We start from the raw sequence: 22,982 nt of genomic DNA, 5'->3' as shown, positions 1-22,982 counted from the left end.
TAATGAGGGGGCGGAGCTACAAATAAAACACAGGTGAGACCACTTAAGGCGGAGAGGCAGGAGGAACACATAGAACCATGGGGCAAAGACACAAACACAGGGTAACGGTAAACAAACACAGGGAGAGCAGTAAAACCATGGAGACAGAACAAGACAGACAATTCCAATGCTTTGCATTATTTTTGTTATTTCAGCCACTTCTTATTTAATGCAAATAAATGCTATAAATGACAGTATTTTTATTGGAATTCAGGAGGAATGTTGTTTGTAGTTTATAGAATAAAACAACAAAGTTCATTTTACTCTAATATAAATCTATAAATAGCAAAATCAGAGAAACTGATTCAGAAACTGAAGTGGTGTCTTATTTTTTTAATGTCCTGTAAATATTCTGTATAGTAATATTATATAGTATTATTATATAATACTATATAATATTATGTATAGTAATATTATAAAGGGGATTAAAAAATAATAACAGAGACTTCCTTTCTGCAACCTGTAGCCTGTAAACCACCACAGTGCTCCTGTTAAACCCAGCCCAGCTCAGTCCAGTCCAGGCTGCTGCTGCTGATAGCTGAGGTGAACTAATCTGATACAGGCACGCTGGCTAAACGCTAGTCCCAGCCCCAGCCCCAGTCCCGCCGCCAGCGGCAGCTCATATCTGGACCCCCGCGGTTCACACGGCGAGAAACCTGCGTCCAGCCGACTCCTCCACAACACGGAGCGGGGTCTTCATGAGATGAGGAGAGTACGAGGAACGCACAGCCATCAGGAGCGGACTGTTTACAAGGTACACGGGTTTCTGTGGTACAGCGAGCCGCAGCTAGCAGCTCAGGAAGGGGCTGGTTTAGGTGGGAAATCGATTCAAACGGGAGAGGCTCGCTTCGCTTTTTATGGCTAGCCTCCATTTTAAGAGCTCCAGCAAACAATGAAACATCCGGAGCATCCGGACTGAGACTTCCCCGTGCTTTCTGGATATGAATTATGAAAATAATCCGGTTATACTCCGAATAACAAAGCCTATAGGCTGCTTTTACTGCTGTTGAAGGTTAACATAGACATCTAACTGTTAACTAGATAATCTAGATATGGGGGGAGTTTTAGGTAGCTATTTAGCTAACTTAACTAACCTAGGTAATTTAGGCGTTTGTGGGTTTTCATATTGAGACTTTTTTTTGTTGTTTTATGGGGTTGGAGGGTTTAAGAAAAGGTTAAAACAGCAGTCATGAGTAAGATTCGTAGATTCAAGAGTCATACCCCTGCTAAAAACCCGAATTAAGACCAGCTTTTATTAGAAGCCAATAGTTTTAGATGGTCTTTGGTGGTTGGAGAGCTGGTTATTTAGATAAACTGTATGGTAAACTGGTTAACCAGTTTTTGATCAGCATAGTGTGTGTTACATTTGGTCACACTGGTTTTCTAGAATGGTATAATTGGTCATACTGGTTGTCTAGAATGGTTAGAATTGCTCATACTGGTTGTCTAGCATGGTAAAATTGGTCATATTGGTTGTTTAGCCTGAACAAGCATGGTCATACTAGTTGTCTAGCATGGTAAAATTGGTCATATTGGTTTGTCTTGTCTACCATGGTAAAACTGGTCATACTGGTTGTTTGGCATGGTCAAACTGGTCATACTGGTTGTTTGGCATGGTCAAACTTGGCCATACTGGTTGTCTGGCTTGGTCAAACCTGGTCATACTGGTTGTCTAGCTTGGGCAACCTTGGTCATAATGGTTATCTAGCTTGGTCATAATCAAAGACATACTGGTTGTCCATCATGGCCAAACGTGGTAATACTGGATGTCTGCCTTGGACAAGATTGCATGGTCAAACTTGGTAATACTAGCTATCATGTATACCTTGGTCATACTGGCTTTCTAGAATGGCCAAGCATTGTTCTACTGGTTATCTTGTCTTGGTTGGTCATATTGGTTTTCCAACTTGGTCAAGCCTAGACATACACAAACATGATTATATTAGTTGTCTTGCATGGCCAAGCTTGGTCATACTGGATGTTGCGCTCTGCTTTACCTGCCAGGGTTTAACTATGTGTGATTGAGCTGATTAGGACTGAGTTTGTTTTTCTGATATCTCTTTGTTTGCAGTAGCACAGTGGTGCCATTTATTACAATATTTTGTCCCCTCTTCACTCAGGGGTATTGTGCTTTCAATTAGTGCTATAACATAAAAAAGAGAGAAAGAGCTGTGTCTATTGAGTCACTGGAGCTGTCCACTCCGGAGGTGCTGAATTCACTCATTGTTGTGCGAACAGTAGTCATTCACACAAATTCAATTCAACTCACAGATTAGTGGTGGTCGTGAAAGGTATGAATAAAACACACAAGTGACACTTCTTTCAGACTCTCCGCTTCTTTGTCTTTCCAGACTGATCCCACCCTAAACACAAGGGACCGTCTAGTTTCTTGAGGCTGGACAGGTAAAAAATAAATTCAGTTATGAATGAAATTGCTATATGAATAAGAGTATGAGTGATTTCCCCATCTGTTCTTTTCAAGGAATCATTCATCAGGAGACATGAGAAAGTGCAGTCCGTGGACGTTTCTCCCGATTATGTTTTCGTTCTTCACAGCTGCAGGCTTGTGGGTCGTGTGAGTACTAGGCTTCCTAAACCTCTGTCTCTGGATCAGGGATGTCATTACAGCCTGTGTTGATGAGATGTGTTGATTTGATCTGGGAGTAACTGTCTTATGTTGATTGAAAACAGGTATTTCATAGCAGTGGAGGATGAGAAAATCACACCGCTTAGCTCCGAATACAAGTAACTGATACTTTTTGTATATGTTTTATATCAATTTGTATGACTTATTTATTACCACATTTTAGGATAGCACTCATAACATGATTGTGGGCCCATGCTCAGTTTATTTTAATTGTTTAGAATATTTACAGTTTTATTTGAATTCCAGTATTGTATTTTTAAATTTATCATGCTTTAAAAGGGTTGTAATTACATTATAATACTATTATTAAATGGTCCTAAAATGGTAATAGAATTTTTTATCTCAGATATGTTTGGGATAATAGATTGTCCAAATAAAAAAGCAATTATCCACCAATGCACATATGATTCCAATATCCTTTTCATCTCTAATGAATGTTATATATGTTATATAACAGTAACATCCATGTGCTATTAATCTGTTTGGTTCCACAGGAGATCTGTGTCCAAGTCCCCTCCCTACATCAGGTATGGCTGAATTACCCACTGGCATAAAAAACAACTGCTTATTGTTATTTAGCTTGCATTCTAATCAGTGGAAACCTAATTTTGGTATCTTGTAGCATTGCAGGCGATGCTCCACCCGCCAGCTGTGTCTTCAGCCAAGTCATGAACATGGCAGCTTTTGTGGGTAGGATGGACAAATTCTAAATTATAATAGATTAGGCCTTCTGGATGTGTGGCATGTGATTATAAACCATTGAGCTTGGCACTGTATTTGTTACATAAAAGATTATTTAAACTTCAAAAGGTATCTTCACACTCTACTATACTTCTCATTCACAAAATACGTTTTTTGAAGATCCATTCACTAAATAGTTCATAGCGGTTTCTTTGCAGTTTCACACCAAAGAACCCTCTTTTTTGTATAAGTGTACTGACAAAAATTGTGTTTTTTTGCTGAACTGAAATGCAACTGAATTAAAATCATGCATTTTTATTCTTCTCAGGTTTCATCCTTGGGGTACTCAGATACCTGCAGCTCAAACCAAGGGTGCACAAACCCTGGCTCAACATTGGCAGTCTGGTAGCTCTGTCCTTGGCCTGCTTTGGTATGACTTTGGTTGGGAATTTCCAGGTATGGACAATTAAAATGCCCTGAAAGAAAATACATTGGAGAAAATAATCATTTGATCCCCTGCTGCAAAGACATGAACAGAGAATATCACTCAAAATCCAGATAAAAACATTAAATGAAGGTTATAAATGAATTTACATTTGATAAAGTGAAGTAAGTATTTTTATCTCTTGCACACCAGCAAGATTGTTCCCTCATTATGTGTATGAAAGACCACTATTACAGAATCAGTCTCTTCCATTTAAACCTATAAACCTCCACAGGCAAGTCCAAAGAGCTGTCAAAAAAGATCAGGGACAAGACTGTAGATCTGCACAAGGCTGGAATTAACTACAACACCATCAGCACAAAGCTTGGTGAGCAGGAGACCACTGCCAATCGCGTTCTCTCTGGAGCTCCATTCAAAAGATCACCTCGTGGGATAAGCATGACTCTGAGCAAGAAGGAAGGAGCTTCTTAATGATCTCAAGGGAGCTGGGAGCACAGTCACCAAGAAAACCATTAGTAACACACTTTGCTGTAATGGATTATGAAAGGCTCATATACAGTCCATCTAAAAATAGTTATAAAAAACAGTATATTAAGATCCTTGAGTGACCTAGCCAGTAAAGAAAATCACATAAGAAATTGTATGTAAAAGGAGTGGGCCAAAATACTCCAAGATGCACATTTCTTGGTGATAAAAAATGTCTGGCCTCTGTTCTTGACAATATGCCAACAAATATTGTCCACTAATTACTAAGTTACCTTTTTATTAAATTCTCTAAAATTTAAGTTTATTTATATCATTTGTTCAAGGGTTTTTCTGGATTTTTTGTTGATATTCTGTCTCTTTCCATCAAACGTCTCCATAAACTTTCAAAATCAGCATGGGATAAAGTAATTATTTCCCTATTATATTTGTAGTGTAGTGTATTTGTTTACTGTAATGTTATACTAGAATACAGGCTTGATGTTCTTTTACCCACTATTATCTAGCTGTCAAATGATGAAGAGCTCCACAATATTGGCACCTCAATGACCTTCGGACTAGGCACACTGTTTTGTTGGGTCCAGTCCTTCATGACTTTAAAGGTCAACTTGCGTAATGAAGGCAGACGAGCTGGCATTCCCCGCTTCCTGCTGTCCGGAGCGGTCACGTCCTGCATGCTGCTTTGTATCCTTCCCACTTCTAGCATGCCTGTGTGAGACGCACCACTGTGCGCACCACTAAATGTCACTTTCCTGACTTCACATTAAATCTTGTGTTAGAAGGCCATGCTCCTGTGAGTCTGAAGAACTCGCATAAATTCAGGCTTAATTTAGGGTTTTTAAAAGGTTCTTACTTCTCGTAATACTTCTTTTGATCAAGTACACAGAGCCTACATAATTACATACATTTTATATTACCTGCATTAGAACTGAGTAACGTATTTAAATGCACACGAGTGTAACACAAATAAAAATACACAATGATTTATCTACAGTTTGTCGGTGCTCAACTACTCTTATCCATATATCAGTTTCACCAATGATTTTGATGGCCTCATTATTCATTGGTCAGGTTGTATGTAATTTATGGCAGTAATATAAGTAAATGCACACAACTAAAGAAATGTCTTAAAAATAATTTATAAAATATAATTAAAAGAAATGCATATTATGAGGAAATATACCGTATACCTCCACAATTAATTAAGCTAAGAGAATGTTTATGGCTCAACATTATATATTATATTATATTATATTATATTAAAATGTATCAACATGTCAGTTTGACTTGGAAACCTTTATTGCTGTTAATGAAGAACATTTATTGTTAAATGTTATGTACTACTTGTACATAAGTCCCAGCATAGAAGTCCCTACATAGATTGCCTTAAAATTAAGAGCTATCAGGTTTGAACTTTTATAAACGTGATTTGTAATATTTTCTTAATATTATATTTTTACCCCACATAGAGAATTTGTTTATACATTAACTTCTTTACTTTAATATTGTGTTTTTAAAACATCTTCACACTTCTTCATCCCATGTCTTTAGGGAGACAAAAGTAAAAAAGTCTGACTTCATTTATGAAGAATTATTATTGCCACCTTTTTAAATGTCAGTTGGGTAACTGAATGGAAAAAAATTATACACCCTGCTAACTGCATGCTCAACCCCGGATTGTGGTTTGGAACACTTTGTTATGTAACCTTGACACCACACCACAGACTTTGCCTTAATGGCACAGCGGCTGCACATGCATGCTGCCCGGGCACAGTGGGCGCTGGTCATGTTCTTCCTGACGTTCCTGGGCACCTTTGCTATCGAGTTCCGTCACTACCACTTCGAGATTGTGTGCAGTGATGACCAGGACCCTCCACTGAGCCTGTCTGAAAGCTTCTCTGAGGTCTCAGAGTACCAGTCTGACCAGCTATAAGACTATTTCCGTCCCATTTCTAACCGCAGGACTTCCAGGTCCTTCCACTTACAGTGCTCGTCAATTCCCACTAATGCATGTATGTTGAATGTAATCTCTCCAGGGTTCTCTGTGAGTGTGTTGTTTTTTATTACAACAATGTGTAGGTAGACTTTTTTGCGACAAAACAATGAAAAAAGCACAAGAGGTGAACAGACACCATTTCTGAGCCACAGTGGGTTTTTTGTATTGCTGGGGTGACATAATGTAATGTCTGAAAATGCGTAGTACACTCATCGTCAAAGAGATGGTTGCAAAAATAGTTGCACCCAGAAGGAAGTATCGGAATGCAGTGCTGTTCGGAAGGAAAATAACCAAGGTTACCAAGAACAATAAATGATTAAAACATATAGAAGAAGTGTTTAATTCATGTGTGACATGACGTTAGACAGGTTCCTTTTTTTATATATCTAATTTTATTAAAAAAAAATTTCCCCATTTTCTCCCCAATTTACAAGGCCAATTACCAAAGCCACTCATTACAACTCCCCCTATCACTTGTGATGCCCCAACACCAGGAGGGTGAAGACCAGCACATGCCTACTCCGAAACATGTGAAGTCAGACTCCGCCTCTTTTTTTTAAATGCTGCTGATGATTTAGCATTGCCGAGTAGCATCACAGAACAGCGCCCTCGGAGGTTAGTGCAGCAACTCGGTTCCGATACATCAGCTCACAGACGCCTTGTGCTGATCCACATCACCCTAGGAGTGATGTGTGGAGAGAGCAAGACCAATTGTGCTCTCTCAGGGCTCCGGTAGCGGTTGTAGAGTTTCCTAATGGTTTTCTGCAGTAATCAATCCAATGAAGCTTAAATATTCTCATGCAGAATGTTGATAGTGTGCGCAATAGCATCCTACACAACATTTTTAATCATGGATAGGTCTGGGTATGAGGCTGGCAATGATATAGTATCATAGCATCCTCAAGGCAAGCTCTTGAGCTCTTGAGAGCAGTATGTGGACGAGCACTGTCCTGTTGAAAAAGCACACAGTGTATGCATTCAGAAAAGGTAGGGCCACTGTTTGGAGGAGCTCATTAACATAACACCGGGTTCTTGAAGTGTCTGTAATTAAGACCAAAGGTGATCTGCCAGCCAACAAGTTTCTTTCCTGTCGGATGATTCCTTCTGTGTGCAACCATTTATTTTAAAGATGAGCGTACATAGGTGATGATTTATGTATGTGAACTGACTCAGTCTTTGTTAAGTGTTACTTGGCAAGGACACCATCATCTTAGACTATATCAAGTCTCCATTTCAGTCGTGAAGAAACTCTAAAGAAACGGACAAGGGAAAAGTAGGTTCTGTACTGTGTATTGAATTCTGTATGTCAGAAACTTTAACTCACTTTTCAGTGAAGAGTATTAAACAATCCTAACTGTTTCCACAAACGACACACTTTATATCTAGAGAAAAAGAAAAAGTTCATTCCTAACATTTTGGAAATATATCAGTCATTAATAAGCATTTACAGTGTTTTTCAACAAAGTTTTGGACTGTGTTTCATTAAAGCTGCACTCTGTTAAACGTAGGTAGCGTTGTCTTTTAAAAGAGCTGAAGAGTGTTCCCCAGTCTGAAGTCCAAAGCTAAAATATGGGACTGTTTATATAAAAAAATCACAGCATATCGTCACTGTCATGCAAAATTTGTATCTCCATTTTTTGCTGTTTTCACTTTTGCTGTTTACACATTGTGTCCAATACACTGACAGGCCAAAAGTCATGGGAAACCAGTTCATAAAAAAACTCATGAAGTGTTACCTCAGGTAATGGCTGTATGAGTTGGGAGGTGTTATCTTGTGAGTAAGTCTGAACACTATTGGAGATACAAGGTTTTTACATCACAGCAACTACTATATTTACATGAGTTGCTACATTAGTCAGTTCAGCCCATCTTTGTTTTTTGAGAGTAGCGTAATTCACACAAATTCATTTTCACAATACATACACATACATTCAAAAGTTTGGAATGGGTGTTCTCACAAAAATGTAATCTGTCTGGTTATAAAAAAAAAACACTATTTAATAAAATGACTAATATGGTCTTGTACACTAGCATGTCTTGTGCACTTTTCAGATTTCAGAGCATTAGTAGGAACGGTATTAAGACATTTTAAGAATCCAGAACAAGGAACAGATGGATGTTTTTTTTTTTTAAATTAACCATACAAAATGCATTAATCTGGAATACTCTTCTAAAAATAAAGAAAGATGCTACTAAGAATTCTGATTGATTGATGCCACATAACATTTTATAAAGAACCATTTAAAGCTTTAAAGAAGTGGATTCAACCTCTTAATATCACAGAAACATCTGTTGTTCCTGGCTTTTTTCACCTCTTGTGTAACTTAGAAACAGTTAAATACTTTGCATGTGTAAAAAAAAAAAAAAGGTCCTTTATTCTAGTTACTATTGTTGTAACACCTTTACCTGTAAGCGTGTATTTTAGTAACAGTGAAATCTTGAGATAAAAAAGACTATTAGCCTTTTTTAAAGTTTTGTCGTTCTAAACTTAAAATATTTCTAAAAATCTATCTACAGTGTATAATTTGTTATGTGACCGAAACAAAAAATGTATGAGATGTATTAACAAATTATTCCAAACTTTTGAATTGCACAGTATGTAGTGTGTATTTTTGTGTATTATTCTTCAAAGCTGTTTTTTGGCAAAACCCTGTCTTCTTTGGGTGGGACAAAACAAAATGACTGTCTTCAGTTTGAACTGATCAACCTTCATAAACTGGTTTTGCTACTTCATAATGATGTTTTAGATCATGTGTTTTATTCCACATGGTCCCTATGTTTGTAGGAAAAGTGTGTAACATGTTACAGTACAGGATAACAGTACACAGATGCAGGTACTACCATTTGATTGGCTACTGACAAACTAACACTGTTGCAAATACAACATTAACCATGTGCCCATTCATAATCATTAACTTAAATTACACTTAATACATCAGCACTACTTTACTGCATCAGACACATCCAGGTAGAATGATGGAATATAATACACAAACTTCAACATATTTTTTGTGTAAAAACAGAACAAAAAAAAAAAAACAGGCAAGCACGTTAAAATTTTACAATTTCAGTCAGTACAACTGTAATGCACTTGGTACTTGCTGCATAACATGTTGATTTAGCACAAGTAAACGGGCTACACCAGCGCTGTAGGGCCACACCTCCCGTTCTCCTGAAGTCCACTAGAAGGAGTGCAGAAACACACACTCTTCTTTCCAGACCTGTCAAGCACTTCCATCGAGTTCCAGCTGGCTAAACGTCGTAATGGTACTATACTGGCTCCTCTCCTCCTCAGTCAGCTCCATGTTGCCTGGTCGCACCACCACCACCACGTTCAGCCTGGCATCCTCAGCCGCCTTCGCCTCTGCAGCACAGGGAAGATATATACGGTACACTCAGTGTAGCAGCAGCTGATGCCCACAGGCTCTCATGTGCCACGGTTCAGTGGGTCGAATGGACACAATATTTTGGAATTGGAATATTGAGTTGGGATCAGATAAGCTACTGTGTGTGAAACAATGATATCAAACAGATTGAACCATTTAACTGTAAGAATTAATGGATATCTGCAAGGTTAATGCAATTTCTTTTTTTTTTTTTTTACACTACATGTCCAAATGTTTGTAGACACCTGCCTCCTCCAACACGTAAAGTCAGCCACCGCCTTTTTTAGAACTGCTGTTGATGCAGCCTTACTGTGTAGCGTGCTCGGAGGAAAAGTACAGCGACTCGGTTCTGATACATCAGCTCACAGACTCTTTGAGCTGATCGACATCACCCTAGGAGTGATGAAGGGAAAGAGAGCAAGGCCAATTGTGCTCTCTCAGGGTTCCAGCAGCTGATGACAAGCTGCATGACCTGGATTTGAACCAGTGATCTCCTAATCATAGTGGCAGCGCTTAGCCCGCTGGACCATTCAGTGCCTTTGAGAAACCACTTCTAACATGACTGCATTCAGCTACTTTAAATTACAGGTCACTGGACAGCTGAACATGCTTGGAGGAAAACACTAACTGCCAATTTTGAGACATCAGCTAGCAGAAGCTCACACTGGATAGGTTCACATTAAGTAATTACTGGGGGTGGGGCCATGCTACCCACCCAATTAGAATGCCACTAACTGGCCATGGCATGGATCAATAGCAATCTTCCGGAAGCCACAATAATTATGTTTTACCACAAATATAAAAGAAACTACGAAAACCATGATGGCAAAAAACTTAAATCATCATACTCGTATAAAAAAAAGAATATTAAGTAGTATAATGTTCATACTATTATCCTTAAATGTTTAAAAGTTTCCACCATCATTAATTACATTTATGAGCCCCCCCTCCTCTTTCTATGTTCATGCTGTATGCACTGGATTTAATTATGCATATGGAGGAAGCAGCCAGCTGATGAACTGGAATTAAATTACAGCCAGTGTACACCCACCTCGTGTGACATCTGTTAAGAACATAATGTCTTCTGGTGAGCAGCCAATCCTCTCCGCAATCCTTTCATAGCTTTTACTCTCCACTTTGGCGCCAACATTGGTGTCAAAGTGACCATCAAACAGCTGTAGGAGGGATTTAGAAAGATGAATAAATCCAAGGATCTAACTCAGGCCTTTATTAAACAACTTTGATTGATTTAAAATCCGTCAAATCCAAACTTACTTCTAACAAATCTCCTTCAACCGAGTACCCGAACAGCAGCTTCTGAGCTTCTATACTTCCTGAGGAGTAGATGTAGACTTTGAGACCATTCCGCCTCCATCTTCTGATAGCAGGAACCACGTCTTGGTACACTCTGAACACAAAGGAGCAGGAAATGCCATTTAATCCTTTCACACAAACGCTCATCCAAGGGTGTGTTCAGACTGCTTAGTCCAAATCTGTATTTAGATTGATTTTTGTCTGGCCAACCAGTAACTACATGAAATCTGACTTTTGAAATGTTACTACATTTGTACAGAAAAATATTGTATGTCTCACTCTGGCCACTCAAATCGGATTATAAAATGTGTTTTTGTGTCACTTACAAACTTGTATGTAAGTGACACAACAACTTAACCAAATCTTGAGTGGTGAAACTGCAAGGATACAAAAAGAGCATTATTGGTGGGACAAAATATCAATACTGCATTATATTGTATTGTTTTTGTTTGCAATATATTATTAATGCAAGCTTTGAATATCAATATTTTATTTAAACATATATGCTTTAAACTCCCTAAGATTGGCATCAAATTTGACTTCCTAAAGTTACTGGTGTATTACTCCATGTGGTGGGGATATACTCAAATGAATAGAGTAAACCTGTGGTGAAGAACATTGGTTGCGAAACTATGTGAACCTGATACCGAATAATTCATAATTCCTTGTATTTGTATATTTAGGATTATTTCATCCTATTCAGTAACACAGATGCTGTGAAATATTGTAGAGAACCGTCTAGTGATATATTGAATCACAGAATCACAGTATTGTAATATCATTGTTATAGTGGGCAATGTGTTGTGATATGTTGTGAGATGCCCTGTGATTCCCAATCCTATTAGTTACCTGTTAGTTATCTAATTACACAACAACTGATTTACCTGCAGTCTGAGCATAGCCTAATTAGGGGTGTACGTAAAATGTGATATAATAACATATCATGATATTTTGTATTGCAACAGTATTGATTTTATGTAAATGTTAGTGTTAGACTGGTTTATTTAGTGTTGTGTTTATTTCCTGACCACTAAAGAGCAGTGTGGTACTCGGTCCACAGATCCCAATGTTCTGATTGGATAAAAAGTAAAAAAAATATTTCAATAAATATTATTGTGTTTTTCCATTTATACCTTTAGGCTGACGCTTTTCTCCATAGTGACTTACAAGGTTACTCCTATTACAGGCTTGGAATTGAACCCCAGTCTCCCACATGATGTGGGAGCTCACTGGCAGGTTGTGGTGTTATTCACACCAACCCACAGTGGATAGAATAAGAATTTCCCTAAAATGTAATGGAAACAAAGCACTATTTATTACCATTCTTACAGTATCACAATATATTGCAAAATATTAAATCACCAGCTATGATATTGTGATCTTTATAATTGTGCTGGGCTGTAAACATTAAAAACCCCATCAGCACTGCTGTTTAGCGCCTGATCCAGTCATGCCAGCACAACACTTAACACTGCTAACCCAACACGCCTATTTCAGCACAGTCACTGCAGTGCTGAGAATAATACATGCTCTGTGTTGGTCCTGTGGGGTTCAGACCATTTAAGGACAGGGTAAAAGGAGAGTATTATTACAGGACAGATACAGGACTACTGTCTGTAGAATTAAAGAAGTGCAAAGTGCTCCTACTGTATACACTCAGTGGAGCTAAAAAAAAAAAAAAGAGTAATGATTGTAAAAACAAGGAGGTGGTCACAGGTTATGCTTAAAAACACAGCGTATGTTTTCAGTTTTATCTAGTTACCATCTGCAAAACATGCCTATTAAAACTTAATTATCAATTGGGCTCCGTAAAACAGTAATAACTTTCTCTGGGTTGTGCATTTCAGTCTATGTTTACCTCAGACTAAGTCTATTCATCTGTACATACTGCAGACAAGTTACTAAAGAAGCAGATCCTCTATACTTACTCGCCTTTGATCTTCCCTGCAGCATAGGCTGCTCTCCACATGTGGCCTTGCAACTGCTTCAGTGCAGTGGTTTTCCTGTCTGCAGCCATCTGCCAGAGGACATTATCCACAACCTCCCGGATAGCCTTCTCCTCATCCGTGTGCACCGTCTGATCCACTGTGTGAACTGGGCACGCTCTGTTCTGCTTTAAGTCTTCTTCAGCCTGGAAACAGGGGCACATGTTTGAGTGAATTTGAGCAGAATCAGCTGACCGCATGACGACAGCCCAATTGCTGAATACTAATGTAAGAACGGCATCATGCTGGAGCCGCTAGGGTAGAATTAATGGGCTGAATAAAGAAGTCAGTTATGTGCAGTTATGAAGATTAATAATAATACTGCAGCAGTAATTCCCACTGGAATTAGAAGAATTCACCCAAGAACTACCAAAAGAGCCTTACATATCACTACTAGTCTTCTCCTAGTAGTGATATGAGGGACAACAGCAGCTCAGCAATTGTATGTTGATCAGTGTACACCTGATGGTAGAATAATGAACATAAACATTAGCCAATGTGAGAGAGGCCTTGAGTTGCTTGGAAGTTACCCTGGGAACTTTTGTGACCTCGCAGACCATTACATGCACTGCTACTAAAGTGATCATTGTTGGTCTTCCACTCTTGGGGAGGGTAACAATGTTCTTAAATTTCCTCCATTTGAAAACAATCTGTTTGACTGTGGATTGGTGAAGTCTAAAACTCTTTAGAGATGGTTCAGTAACCATTTTCAGCCTGAAGAGCTGGAAAGAGTCGGCAACAAAAAAAAGGTCACAAACTCTAATACTTCGTTGGACTACCTTTAGCTTTGACTTCAGCACGCATTAATTGTGGCATTGTTTCAAAAAGCTTCTGAAATGTCACAATATTTATTTCACAAGATCTTGCAGCAGCATTGATGATGGTAGAGTCTGACCGCTGCGCAAAGCCTTTTTCCAGCACATCCCAAAGATTCTCAATGAGGTTAAGCTCTGAACTCTGTGGTGAACAAGCCATGTGTGAAAATGATGATCTCATGCTCCCTGAATCACTCTTTCACAATTCCAGCCCCATGAATCCTGACATCACCATCTTGGAATATAGCCGTGCCATCAGGAAAGAGAAAATCCATTGATGGAATAACCTGGTCTATATTCAGTATATTCAGGTAGTCAGCTGACCTCATTCTTTCAGCACATACTGCTGCTGAACCTAGACCTGCATTCATAATATCATAGTGACTTATAAACATGGTACTGGGCGGTAACTGTAAATCTTATTAATTAATAGTCATTAATATATCCGTATTTGTTGTTAAGTTTGTGTATCATTTCCTCAGACAAGGTATAATACTTTTGTATAATGCTGTGTACATATATTTCTCTAATATCCTGAGAGAAAGACCAGTGCAGGCCAGGCTGCTGCTCTGGGTGAATGGGTGGATGGTGGGTGGATGACCTGTTTCTTTAGAAGATGCACGTCCTGCTTGCACTCATCCTCCTCCCAGTGCGCTGACAGGTAGTCCTCCAGATGCTCTCTGATGTATGGAAATAAAACGTCCTGCAAATAAAAGTAGAGTAACAGAGAATTCTTCCTCAGTAACTACCATCATGTGCCTGGTGTAATTATTATGTGTATAAATCATGTATATAACAGCGGTACTACCTTCACGAATGTGATGGGGGTCGTGGTTCCTTCTATGTCCAGCAGAAAGACGCTAACGTTCTCCGGAACTGTAATCGTTGCCATCTTCCAGAATGGCGAACGATCTGCCTCTATTATAAAGTTTTCAGAATAGTATCAGTACAGGAATCAGTTCCTCAGATCATCCAGATTCACCGCCCGACCAACAATCACAGATAATCCAGAGAAAAGCAGCCAGAGGAGCACACTAGCCAGCTAGCACTCTGCTGCTAACACATGGCTTGGTCAACGGGTTGCCAAATAATGGTAAGAAAAAAACTCTATTTCTATAGTTCTGAATGGCAACGTAGTCTGTGAGTGTAGTCAGTAATGACAGTACTTATCATGTTTTGACATGCAGACAAAATGCATAAGCAAGGGCAGATTCTTAAGAACTGCTATTCAAAAAGTTAATTCATATTTATTACATTTCTGCTGCACATGATCTAGTTAAAAACAAAAATGGTTTTTACACTCTTAAAATATTCTTTAAAAAGGATATTGTAGATACGATAAGATAATATAATCACAATATGATAAAATATAAATATATTGCTCAGCACTACAATAATAATAATACTTATTTAATTCATTTTTATATTTACATTTCTTTTAAATATACATGATTCCATACACAACTATTTTATATATGTGTAAATAAATAGTGTTTATTTTTAACAAACGATTTTATTTAAAAAAAATACAAAAAAAACACTGCAGTTTTAACGCTATACATAACGGAGGTTACCTACTTACCAATCTGGCAACCACGAATATGGGCATTGGCCCTGCCCTGCAATGGTGCACAACTGGATTGCGCACACTTTACGCAAAGCTACCTGATCTACAGCCCATACGCCGAAGCACTTGAGGCAAGAAATTATTTAAAGATCAGTGATTATGTATGTACGTATGTATGTATGCGCAGGTTCGCTTATTTTCAGGAATATTCTGTGTGAACGACATTTATTCAGAATATTATTTAATCACAGATGTGTACAGTGTATTATTCGCTGGTAAAAACATTGTTGAACAGCTTTGCTTAATAAAAAAAATAATAACGTGATATTCTAAATGTATTATATTTTTAAAATAGACCAATTCAGTTAAATGGCAGTTTGTTTTCGAGGGGATGTTTATATTAAATTTTATGTCATTTTTAAATATCATTTCAGTTCAATCCAGTGCCAAGACGTTTTCGTCATGTTTGCCTTTTGCCCCTAAATGTCATTTAATCTTTAATTTTTTTATTTATTTTTTTTACAAAATGAGCACTAATGAGTTAGAATATGTATATGCTGTCCCATCCAAAATACAGGAACAGTTAGGTCTATCCCATTATTATTTTTTTTACATCAAAGGATTATTAGGAGACAAAATATCAACATTTCAGCTTTTATTTCCAGTTATGTACATCTGGATCCGATACATATTTCAGAAGATATCATCTTTTATCTGAACCCACCCATTTGTATTGTCAGCAAAGGTACTGAAACTGTTAGGTGTGTTTTGTTGCCCAACTGTGTCCTGACACACAGATACACAGTTTCAGATTTGGGTTTTTGACAGGCTGGTGAGGAAAGCTGGTTCTGTGCTGGGATTAGAGCTGGAGTCTTTAACACCACTGGCAGAGAAGAGAACCCAGAACAGTAAACTAAAAAATTTTTTTCATTTTTTTATTCTGGTCACAACAATGGACATACCCCATCTCTGCAGACACAATCTCCTAGATGCCCTATTTATATTATTTTACCCCATTCTGCACTACTAGATCTATATTTCTATTTATTTTCCACTGTTTACATGTTTGCACTGGTACATATTTTTTTACGGTGTTTAACTGCACTAGAACTTCCCTCTGAGATTTCCAGAATACATCCATTCATTCATTCATCCATCCATCCTTCCATTTATTTATCTATCTACTACCTACTACTAAAGGACCATACTTTTATACTTTATCTATTAACCAATCCATCCATCCAACCACCCATCCATCCACCCATCCATCCACCTGCCCATCTACTACCTACTACTAAAGGACTGTACTTTTATACTTTATCTATCCATCCATCCATTTATCTATCTACATATCTACTACCTACTACTAAAGGACTGTACTTTTATACTTTATCTATCCATCCATCTACCCATTTATTCATCCATCCATCCATCCAAGCCAGGCTGGAGGTTGTCAAGCATTTGAACTGATGAGTCAAACCGTTACCAGTGTGCATTCCTGTCGCTGTGTCCAAAATAAGCAGACTTCAGAAGTGCGTATATAAAGAGGGCACTAATTTTATTAGGACGCGACCCCTTAATTCCTCCCGCAGCCCCGCCCTCTTCTGCTCCCGCCTTTTCTGTTTGCGTCACCAGACCCCATCAGCCATTTTATCCGCCGCGTCAGTATTTCAGTGAGTGTTTGCTGTTTGGCTCTTTTTTATAGCTATAAAATCGCTTTAGCAGCTCCGCAGAGGGTCACCCCACACACCTACACACTCTAAAATGCAGACAGAACAGGAAAGTACCGACTTCAGCACCGACGAGTTTCCAGAGGGGTCCAAAATCAACGCGAGCAGGAATCAACAGGATGACGGGTGAGCCGCTGGCTGCTAGGCCAAGGCCAGATCAAGGCTGCAGCTTCTTGCTCGGAATTTTCCGGTCCACCTTAAATATTCCTGCAGTGGAGTGCTGGCGCCGGTAGTGGCGCCACAGTAAAAGCCCTGCACTATTTAAGGTGGACTGAATAATTGTATTTAGGAGCCTACCGGGCCGGAATAGGAAAACTCCAGTGTATTAACCTTAAATAGACTTTGGGCTAATTAAAGAAAACATATTTAGTTAGCTAACCTAGCTAGCTTTGTTTTATTTTAAGGTTTTAGGTTATAATGAAATTGTAACTACTAGGCCAGCTAGTTAGCGTTAGTTTCATAGCTAATGCTAACTAACCTATATAACGCTAGCTAATAAATATTTAAGTGCTTTACACTGAGCAAAAGCAAACGCCTCTCTGAAATACTCAATTTGGCCTTTTTAACTCTGTTTAAAAAAACTCTATCTTGCCATACAAATTATAGATAGATGAATGGTATAAAGTTGTTGGTGCTTTCAATACTTAACCTAAAATTCTCTGCCGTTGATTGTATTATTATTTTAACTGGTTTATTTGCTTGTCCTCTAGTTTAGGTTTAAATACAGAAAGAATTATTGCAGTAATTCTGCCAATTAAGAGCATTAATTCTTGTATTGTAACGTTAGTTAGGATAGTTTAGGCAACAGAAAAGTATATGGGTTGCTGGTGGGTATCCAATTACTTCAAGTACATCTGTCTATTATCTAGTTAGCTAATTATCTTTAATTACTATAAGTGGTTCAAAAGCAATATCGTATCCTGCCTTCGTAAGTCAAAGCATATTCCTTGCTAAATAAAAACCTTACCCAGTACCACACTAGAAAACTTTTTTAAATGGATCAAGCCACCCCTGCTGTTTATACTGTGTATGACTGTGCATGTGACCAATCTGACCTCCTAGTTGATACTTAATGCAGTTACTGGCAATGTATGCTTCACAGTTAAATTAAATGTATATATAAAATAAAAAAGAAAAGAATTACACCTCTATTTGGGAGATTTTTTTTCCTTAGGGAACCATTTTCAGGCATTTTATTATTGATAACAAGCTAAGCAATTTGAACCCCCACTACTTTATCATGTGATCTACATTATGTTGCCAACAACCAGTGAAACAATGCAACACATGGGGGGGGGGGGGGGGGTGATTTTAATAAGCTTACAACAAGAGTGTAAGATTATAAAGACAAAGATACTGTCTTGTTACATTTTATAAAAAAAAAAAAAACAATAATGCCAAACAAAGTATTGTGCTTTGATGCAGTATTTCCCCACAATTTAATAATACTGATTTGTTTGTTTTAACAGGAAAATGTTTATTGGAGGCCTGAGTTGGGACACCAGCAAGAAAGACCTAACAGACTACCTGTCCAAGTTTGGAGAAGTGTTGGACTGCACGATCAAAACAGACCCCATGACTGGCCGTTCTCGAGGCTTTGGGTTTGTGCTCTTCCGGGATGCAGAAAGTGTGGACAGGGTGAGTTCTCTACATTGCTAGCATGGGTACATTGGGATTTATCTGTAAATTACTACAATCGTACAATAATTAAAGCTGAACAATTGAAAAATATCTGTTTGCTCAGGTTCTGGAACTGAAGGAACACAAACTGGATGGTAAGCTTATTGATCCGAAGCGAGCCAAGGCCATGAAGGGGAAGGAACCTCCCAAAAAGGTGTTTGTTGGTGGTCTCCATCCAGAAACAACAGAGGAACAAGTTCGGGAATACTTTGGAAATTACGGAACTGTAAGTAATATGAATGGCCTAGGACTAAAAAAAAAACACATTATAGTACTTGGTTTCTCCAGAAGTGTTAACTTGTATGAGTCCATGCTAGTGCTAAAGTGGTTGGCATGTGTGTTCCTAACAGATTGAAAACATTGAACTTCCTGTGGATGGTAAGACAAATGAGAGGCGAGGATTCTGCTTTGTAACGTATGTGGAAGAAGAGCCTGTTCAGAAGCTTTTGGAAAACAGATACCACCAAATTGGAAGTGGAAAGGTTGGTTTACTGCGTTTATTTACGAGCATGGCTAGTCCAATAAGGTCTAAATTAAACTTTTTTTTTTAATGTGGGTATGTTTTTTAGTGTGAAGTTAAAGTTGCCCAGCCTAAAGAAGTCTACAGACAGCAGCAGGGCAGAAGTGACCGGGGCTTTGGAGAAGGAAGAGGAGGAGGATTCAGGGGTCGTGGAAGAGGAGGTATGTAGTCTTTTGTCTAAAGCAGCAGTCAGTTGTATTTTCTGTTTTGGCTTTAGGTTTTCATTCCAACCAAGGAGAATCACTCCTCAAACCCTTAACTCAAGTCTGAAAACAACTGATCCAACAGCTGCTTGATTGGATTGAAAACATGCAGTTATACTGTTCTTTGAGGAAGAGATGGGTGCATTTACAATTAGCCAAAACAGAGAACCACTGTGAGGGAGGGTTTTGCAGAAAGTACTAAAACTGAGTTCTTCCCTCTATGATTCTAACCATTTACATTCCTTTGTGCAGGGCAAGGTCAAGGATACAACCAGGGTTACAACAATTATTACGGACAAAACTATGGTAGCTATGGCAATGGATACAACCAGGGATATAATGGCTACTCTGGGTACGACTATTCAGGCTACAACTATCAGAATTACGGATATGGACAAGGGTATGATGACTACAACAGTAAGTCTTAACTTTTTATTTATTTGTGAGTTTTGCTATTTTATTGTTACAAACATGCATTAAACATTTGACAAAATATATATATATATTTTTAATAGGTCAGCCCAGCAGTTACGGCAAGGCCTCCAGGGAGGGTGGAAATCATCAGAACAACTACCAGCCATATTGACGAAATGACATGACCTGCTAAGAGTTATGGTAAGACTGCATCTTTGGCCTTACATCTGTCCTCTTGTATACAATTTAAAGATCAATAGACACAAACTGATTATCCTAAAACAAGTGGTATGCATTATCATGCACCCCATGTTGAGTAATTTGGGGATTTGTCTATAGATCTTTAATTATAATTTAATAATGCTTGTGTTAGTGGTGTGCCTTATTTTTGGTTTTAAAGCTCTCCAGAAAAACATAAGCGTTTTTCTGTAGATTGGTTTCCATTTTCCTCCCTGCTTTTTAACAGGTGATCATAAGGAAATAAGATAGTGTTGATAGCAATGCTAACAGGTAAAGTACTGCTAAAGGGTACAAAGTAAGGGCACCTCCTTATTTTATTTTTTTCATTCTTTCCCTAATTCTGATATTGTACTTGTTTGTACCTGCCAGCGGGGGACTTCATTGCAGGCCGTGTGTCACCTGACCACGAAATTCTCTGGGCGTCGCACATAGCGGGCAGAGAGCACGGCATGCACAAGAAAACGCTGTCCTGTGGTATGGTCTCTTCAAACTTCCTGTACCAGCGTTTAAAAACAAAGAACAGACATTAAAAAGGAGATCGCTCATTTTCCCTTAAGTTGTCAATGCTTTCTTTAACAGTTTTTTAAATGAATTTTTTACAGGTATTTAACAGTGAAACCTAAGTGATTTAACTGTTTGTTGTATTCTCTTTTATTAATTTTAGTGTTCTTGTATTTCAGTTCTGGAGCATCAGTGATTTTAATTTATTTATTTTTCTTTTCGTTCTCCTATGAACGGTCTCCAATCCTGTAAACTGCAGAAACTCATAATGCTTGCTTTTTCTTTAGAACCCATAGAGAACTTCAAATGGTACACCTCAAGCTTTTCCCTTAAAACATAGCTTATAAAGATCATATGTAAACCAGTTTTATGAAGCCATAAAAAGCTGACTCATAAACTACCAACTCGAATGCAGTTACTGACTGGTAAAAGTCCTATTATATCTGATAGGATAGTGAATTATCTTTGTTTGGAAGTGCTCTGTTTTGGTGCAATTATCCACCAACCCAGTTGAGCTAAAGCTTTTCCTGGCTGAAGAGCTGCTTTCTGAAACTCATAAGTTGTACATATGATCTTTAATTTTGAATGGTGAAGTGTTTAATAGCTTAAAATCGACAGCTCAAGATGTTAAACAGAGAAACATGGAAGGTGATCATTTTAGTTAAATACTTGTTATAGAAATTATTGATTGTTGTTCTGTCTCCTCTCTTTTAGGTGAGCAGGCTGACTGAGTTTGTACCCAGGAGGCAGCTTGTGGATACCCTGTCCTTCTTAATCAAAGAGCATCTTGTTTTTAAAGTACCTTTATTTGGTTGTCATCTGTAGATGAAGACATTGAGTGTGTCTGACCTTGTAAATATTGTTTCCAAGTTTCTTATCCAGTGCGTTGATGCGGTAGAACCTGTAGGGTTGTACTGGTGTGTTCTTATATCTTTATTTGGAAATGTCATTTGTTTTTGTTGTCTTTTTCCTTCAGTTTTGGATAAAGGGAATATTAAAATTGGGGTATCAAAACAGTGACCTTGTATTGTTGCTTTCTTTTTTAAGCCTTACTGAGTTCACTCAATGTAAAAAAAGGTTTCCCATATCTGGTCCTGAAGCTCCTTGCCATGTACAAATCTTGTTTTCTTTTTCCTAAAACTAGTTATATATTTAGTCTATTTAACATAAAAAGTAGTTGCAGTGGGTGTGTGAAAGCATAAAATTTGCTAAAAATGTGTATTAGGTGCTTCTGGACCCTGAAACAAGGTATACTAAACCTTTTAGAGCCTAAAATGGGGTCAGGGGCTGTAAAAAATGTTTTGCTCCTTGGTCAGTGTAAAGTTTCAGTTCAAATTTCTAAATTTGTAAATAGAAAAGGAAGTGTAAAACTGAATTTAGTGTTTCTCCCGTTTTGTATAGTAAAGATTCATTCTGGCTTCTAGTTTATAATTTCTGCACCTCAAAAATTAATTTCAGGAAAAAATATCTTTACTCAATTCTCATTTCTTTTTCGCACCATTTTTTTTTGAGGGTGAGAAAAAAAGTATTTGCAGGAAAATTGTGTGGTTTTGGCATTTAGCCTCAAGTGGTCTTTTTTTTTTTTTTTTTTTAATGAAACAATACACAGACCCAACTTAATGTATTTCATTGGGTGAAACCCTTTTTATTCCTCACTGGTTTGAGATGTCAAGACACAGCCAGTGTCTCCTAGACATCCTAAGTTTATTACTTGAGTAATTAAACTGAAACCGCATGTATTGGTCAATAGACTACATGGTCATTAGACTAACCTAGATATTTATATAATTTAAAGATTTTATTCTCATTCCATATTATCAATAAATGGGTAAACTGGTTTCAGGCCAATCTTCAAATCCATTTAAATGGTTCTTAACTTTATTCAGAGTGAAATAAAGGCAGAATAAACACTGAGAAAGTTACACTGGCTGCCGTCGTCCTCTCCTTTCGCTCTGTGCCACCATTTTGTGCGACAGCGTCGGTGTTGTGCAGAGTTCTGCTACCCATCGATATGTGTTTCTTACAGCACTGCGCATGCGCGGACCAGCACTTTATTTTTTTAATGCATTTTTGTGCATTAAATATATCTGCTTGAATTTTAAAAAGCATTTCACATGGCAGTTGATAATAATAAAACGTATACATACAAATACTAATCTTAATTAAATTGCATTAACTTTACCCTGATACATTAATGTAGGCTTTCTAAATATACCTAATATGATACTTTTTTAAAAATAAACATATTTTAATTTATTTTTATCCAAATATGCAATGATGCAACACCTTTTCTTCTTTTCTTACTTTTTTTCGTAGCTTTTTTATATTTTTTATTT

At 37.8% G+C, this 22,982-nt stretch overlaps 3 protein-coding genes and 1 long non-coding RNA gene across 7 annotated transcripts in view; 2 read left to right on the top strand and 2 right to left on the bottom strand.

The window, feature by feature from the left end:
- Positions 1-22,982, bottom strand: part of LOC125784859 (uncharacterized) — a 368,340-nt gene that overhangs the window by 73,750 nt on the left and 271,608 nt on the right. The window lies entirely within an intron of this gene.
- tmem150c (transmembrane protein 150C) lies at positions 497-7,794 on the top strand. Of its 2 annotated transcripts, XM_007241060.4 has the most exons (9): positions 498-793; positions 2,391-2,442; positions 2,522-2,614; positions 2,731-2,784; positions 3,181-3,213; positions 3,309-3,376; positions 3,696-3,823; positions 4,802-4,979; positions 6,020-7,794. In XM_007241060.4, exons 3-9 carry the CDS (start codon positions 2,541-2,543, stop codon positions 6,226-6,228), a joined length of 744 nt encoding a protein of 247 aa, XP_007241122.1. In that variant the 5' UTR covers positions 498-793; positions 2,391-2,442; positions 2,522-2,540; the 3' UTR covers positions 6,229-7,794. The 2 variants fall into 2 exon arrangements, with proteins under 2 accessions (XP_049324774.1, XP_007241122.1); XM_049468817.1 differs by lacking the exon at positions 2,391-2,442 and having other exon boundaries at positions 497-793.
- Positions 7,566-14,879, bottom strand: enoph1 (enolase-phosphatase 1). The gene is made up of 6 exons (XM_007241058.4): positions 14,600-14,879; positions 14,393-14,494; positions 12,920-13,122; positions 10,953-11,085; positions 10,729-10,852; positions 7,566-9,655 (listed from the first exon to the last, which is right to left on the bottom strand). Exons 1-6 carry the CDS (start codon positions 14,681-14,683, stop codon positions 9,516-9,518), a joined length of 786 nt encoding a protein of 261 aa, XP_007241120.2. The 5' UTR covers positions 14,684-14,879; the 3' UTR covers positions 7,566-9,515.
- Positions 16,983-21,663, top strand: hnrnpdl (heterogeneous nuclear ribonucleoprotein D-like). Of its 2 annotated transcripts, XR_002651462.2 has the most exons (9): positions 16,983-17,214; positions 18,558-18,726; positions 18,833-18,994; positions 19,119-19,250; positions 19,338-19,449; positions 19,744-19,908; positions 20,007-20,106; positions 20,515-20,619; positions 21,361-21,663. XR_002651462.2 is itself a non-coding variant. In XM_007241056.4 (8 exons), the coding sequence occupies exons 1-7, from the start codon at positions 17,123-17,125 to the stop codon at positions 20,075-20,077; spliced, it is 903 nt and encodes a 300-aa protein (XP_007241118.2). In that variant the 5' UTR covers positions 16,983-17,122; the 3' UTR covers positions 20,078-20,106; positions 21,361-21,663. The 2 variants fall into 2 exon arrangements, 1 of the variants encoding a protein (XP_007241118.2); XM_007241056.4 differs by lacking the exon at positions 20,515-20,619.

This window comes from Astyanax mexicanus, chromosome 20 (assembly GCF_023375975.1).
Source record: "Astyanax mexicanus isolate ESR-SI-001 chromosome 20, AstMex3_surface, whole genome shotgun sequence".
NCBI lineage: Eukaryota > Metazoa > Chordata > Actinopteri > Characiformes > Acestrorhamphidae > Astyanax > Astyanax mexicanus.
This window is presented reverse-complemented; position numbering and strand designations above follow the sequence as displayed.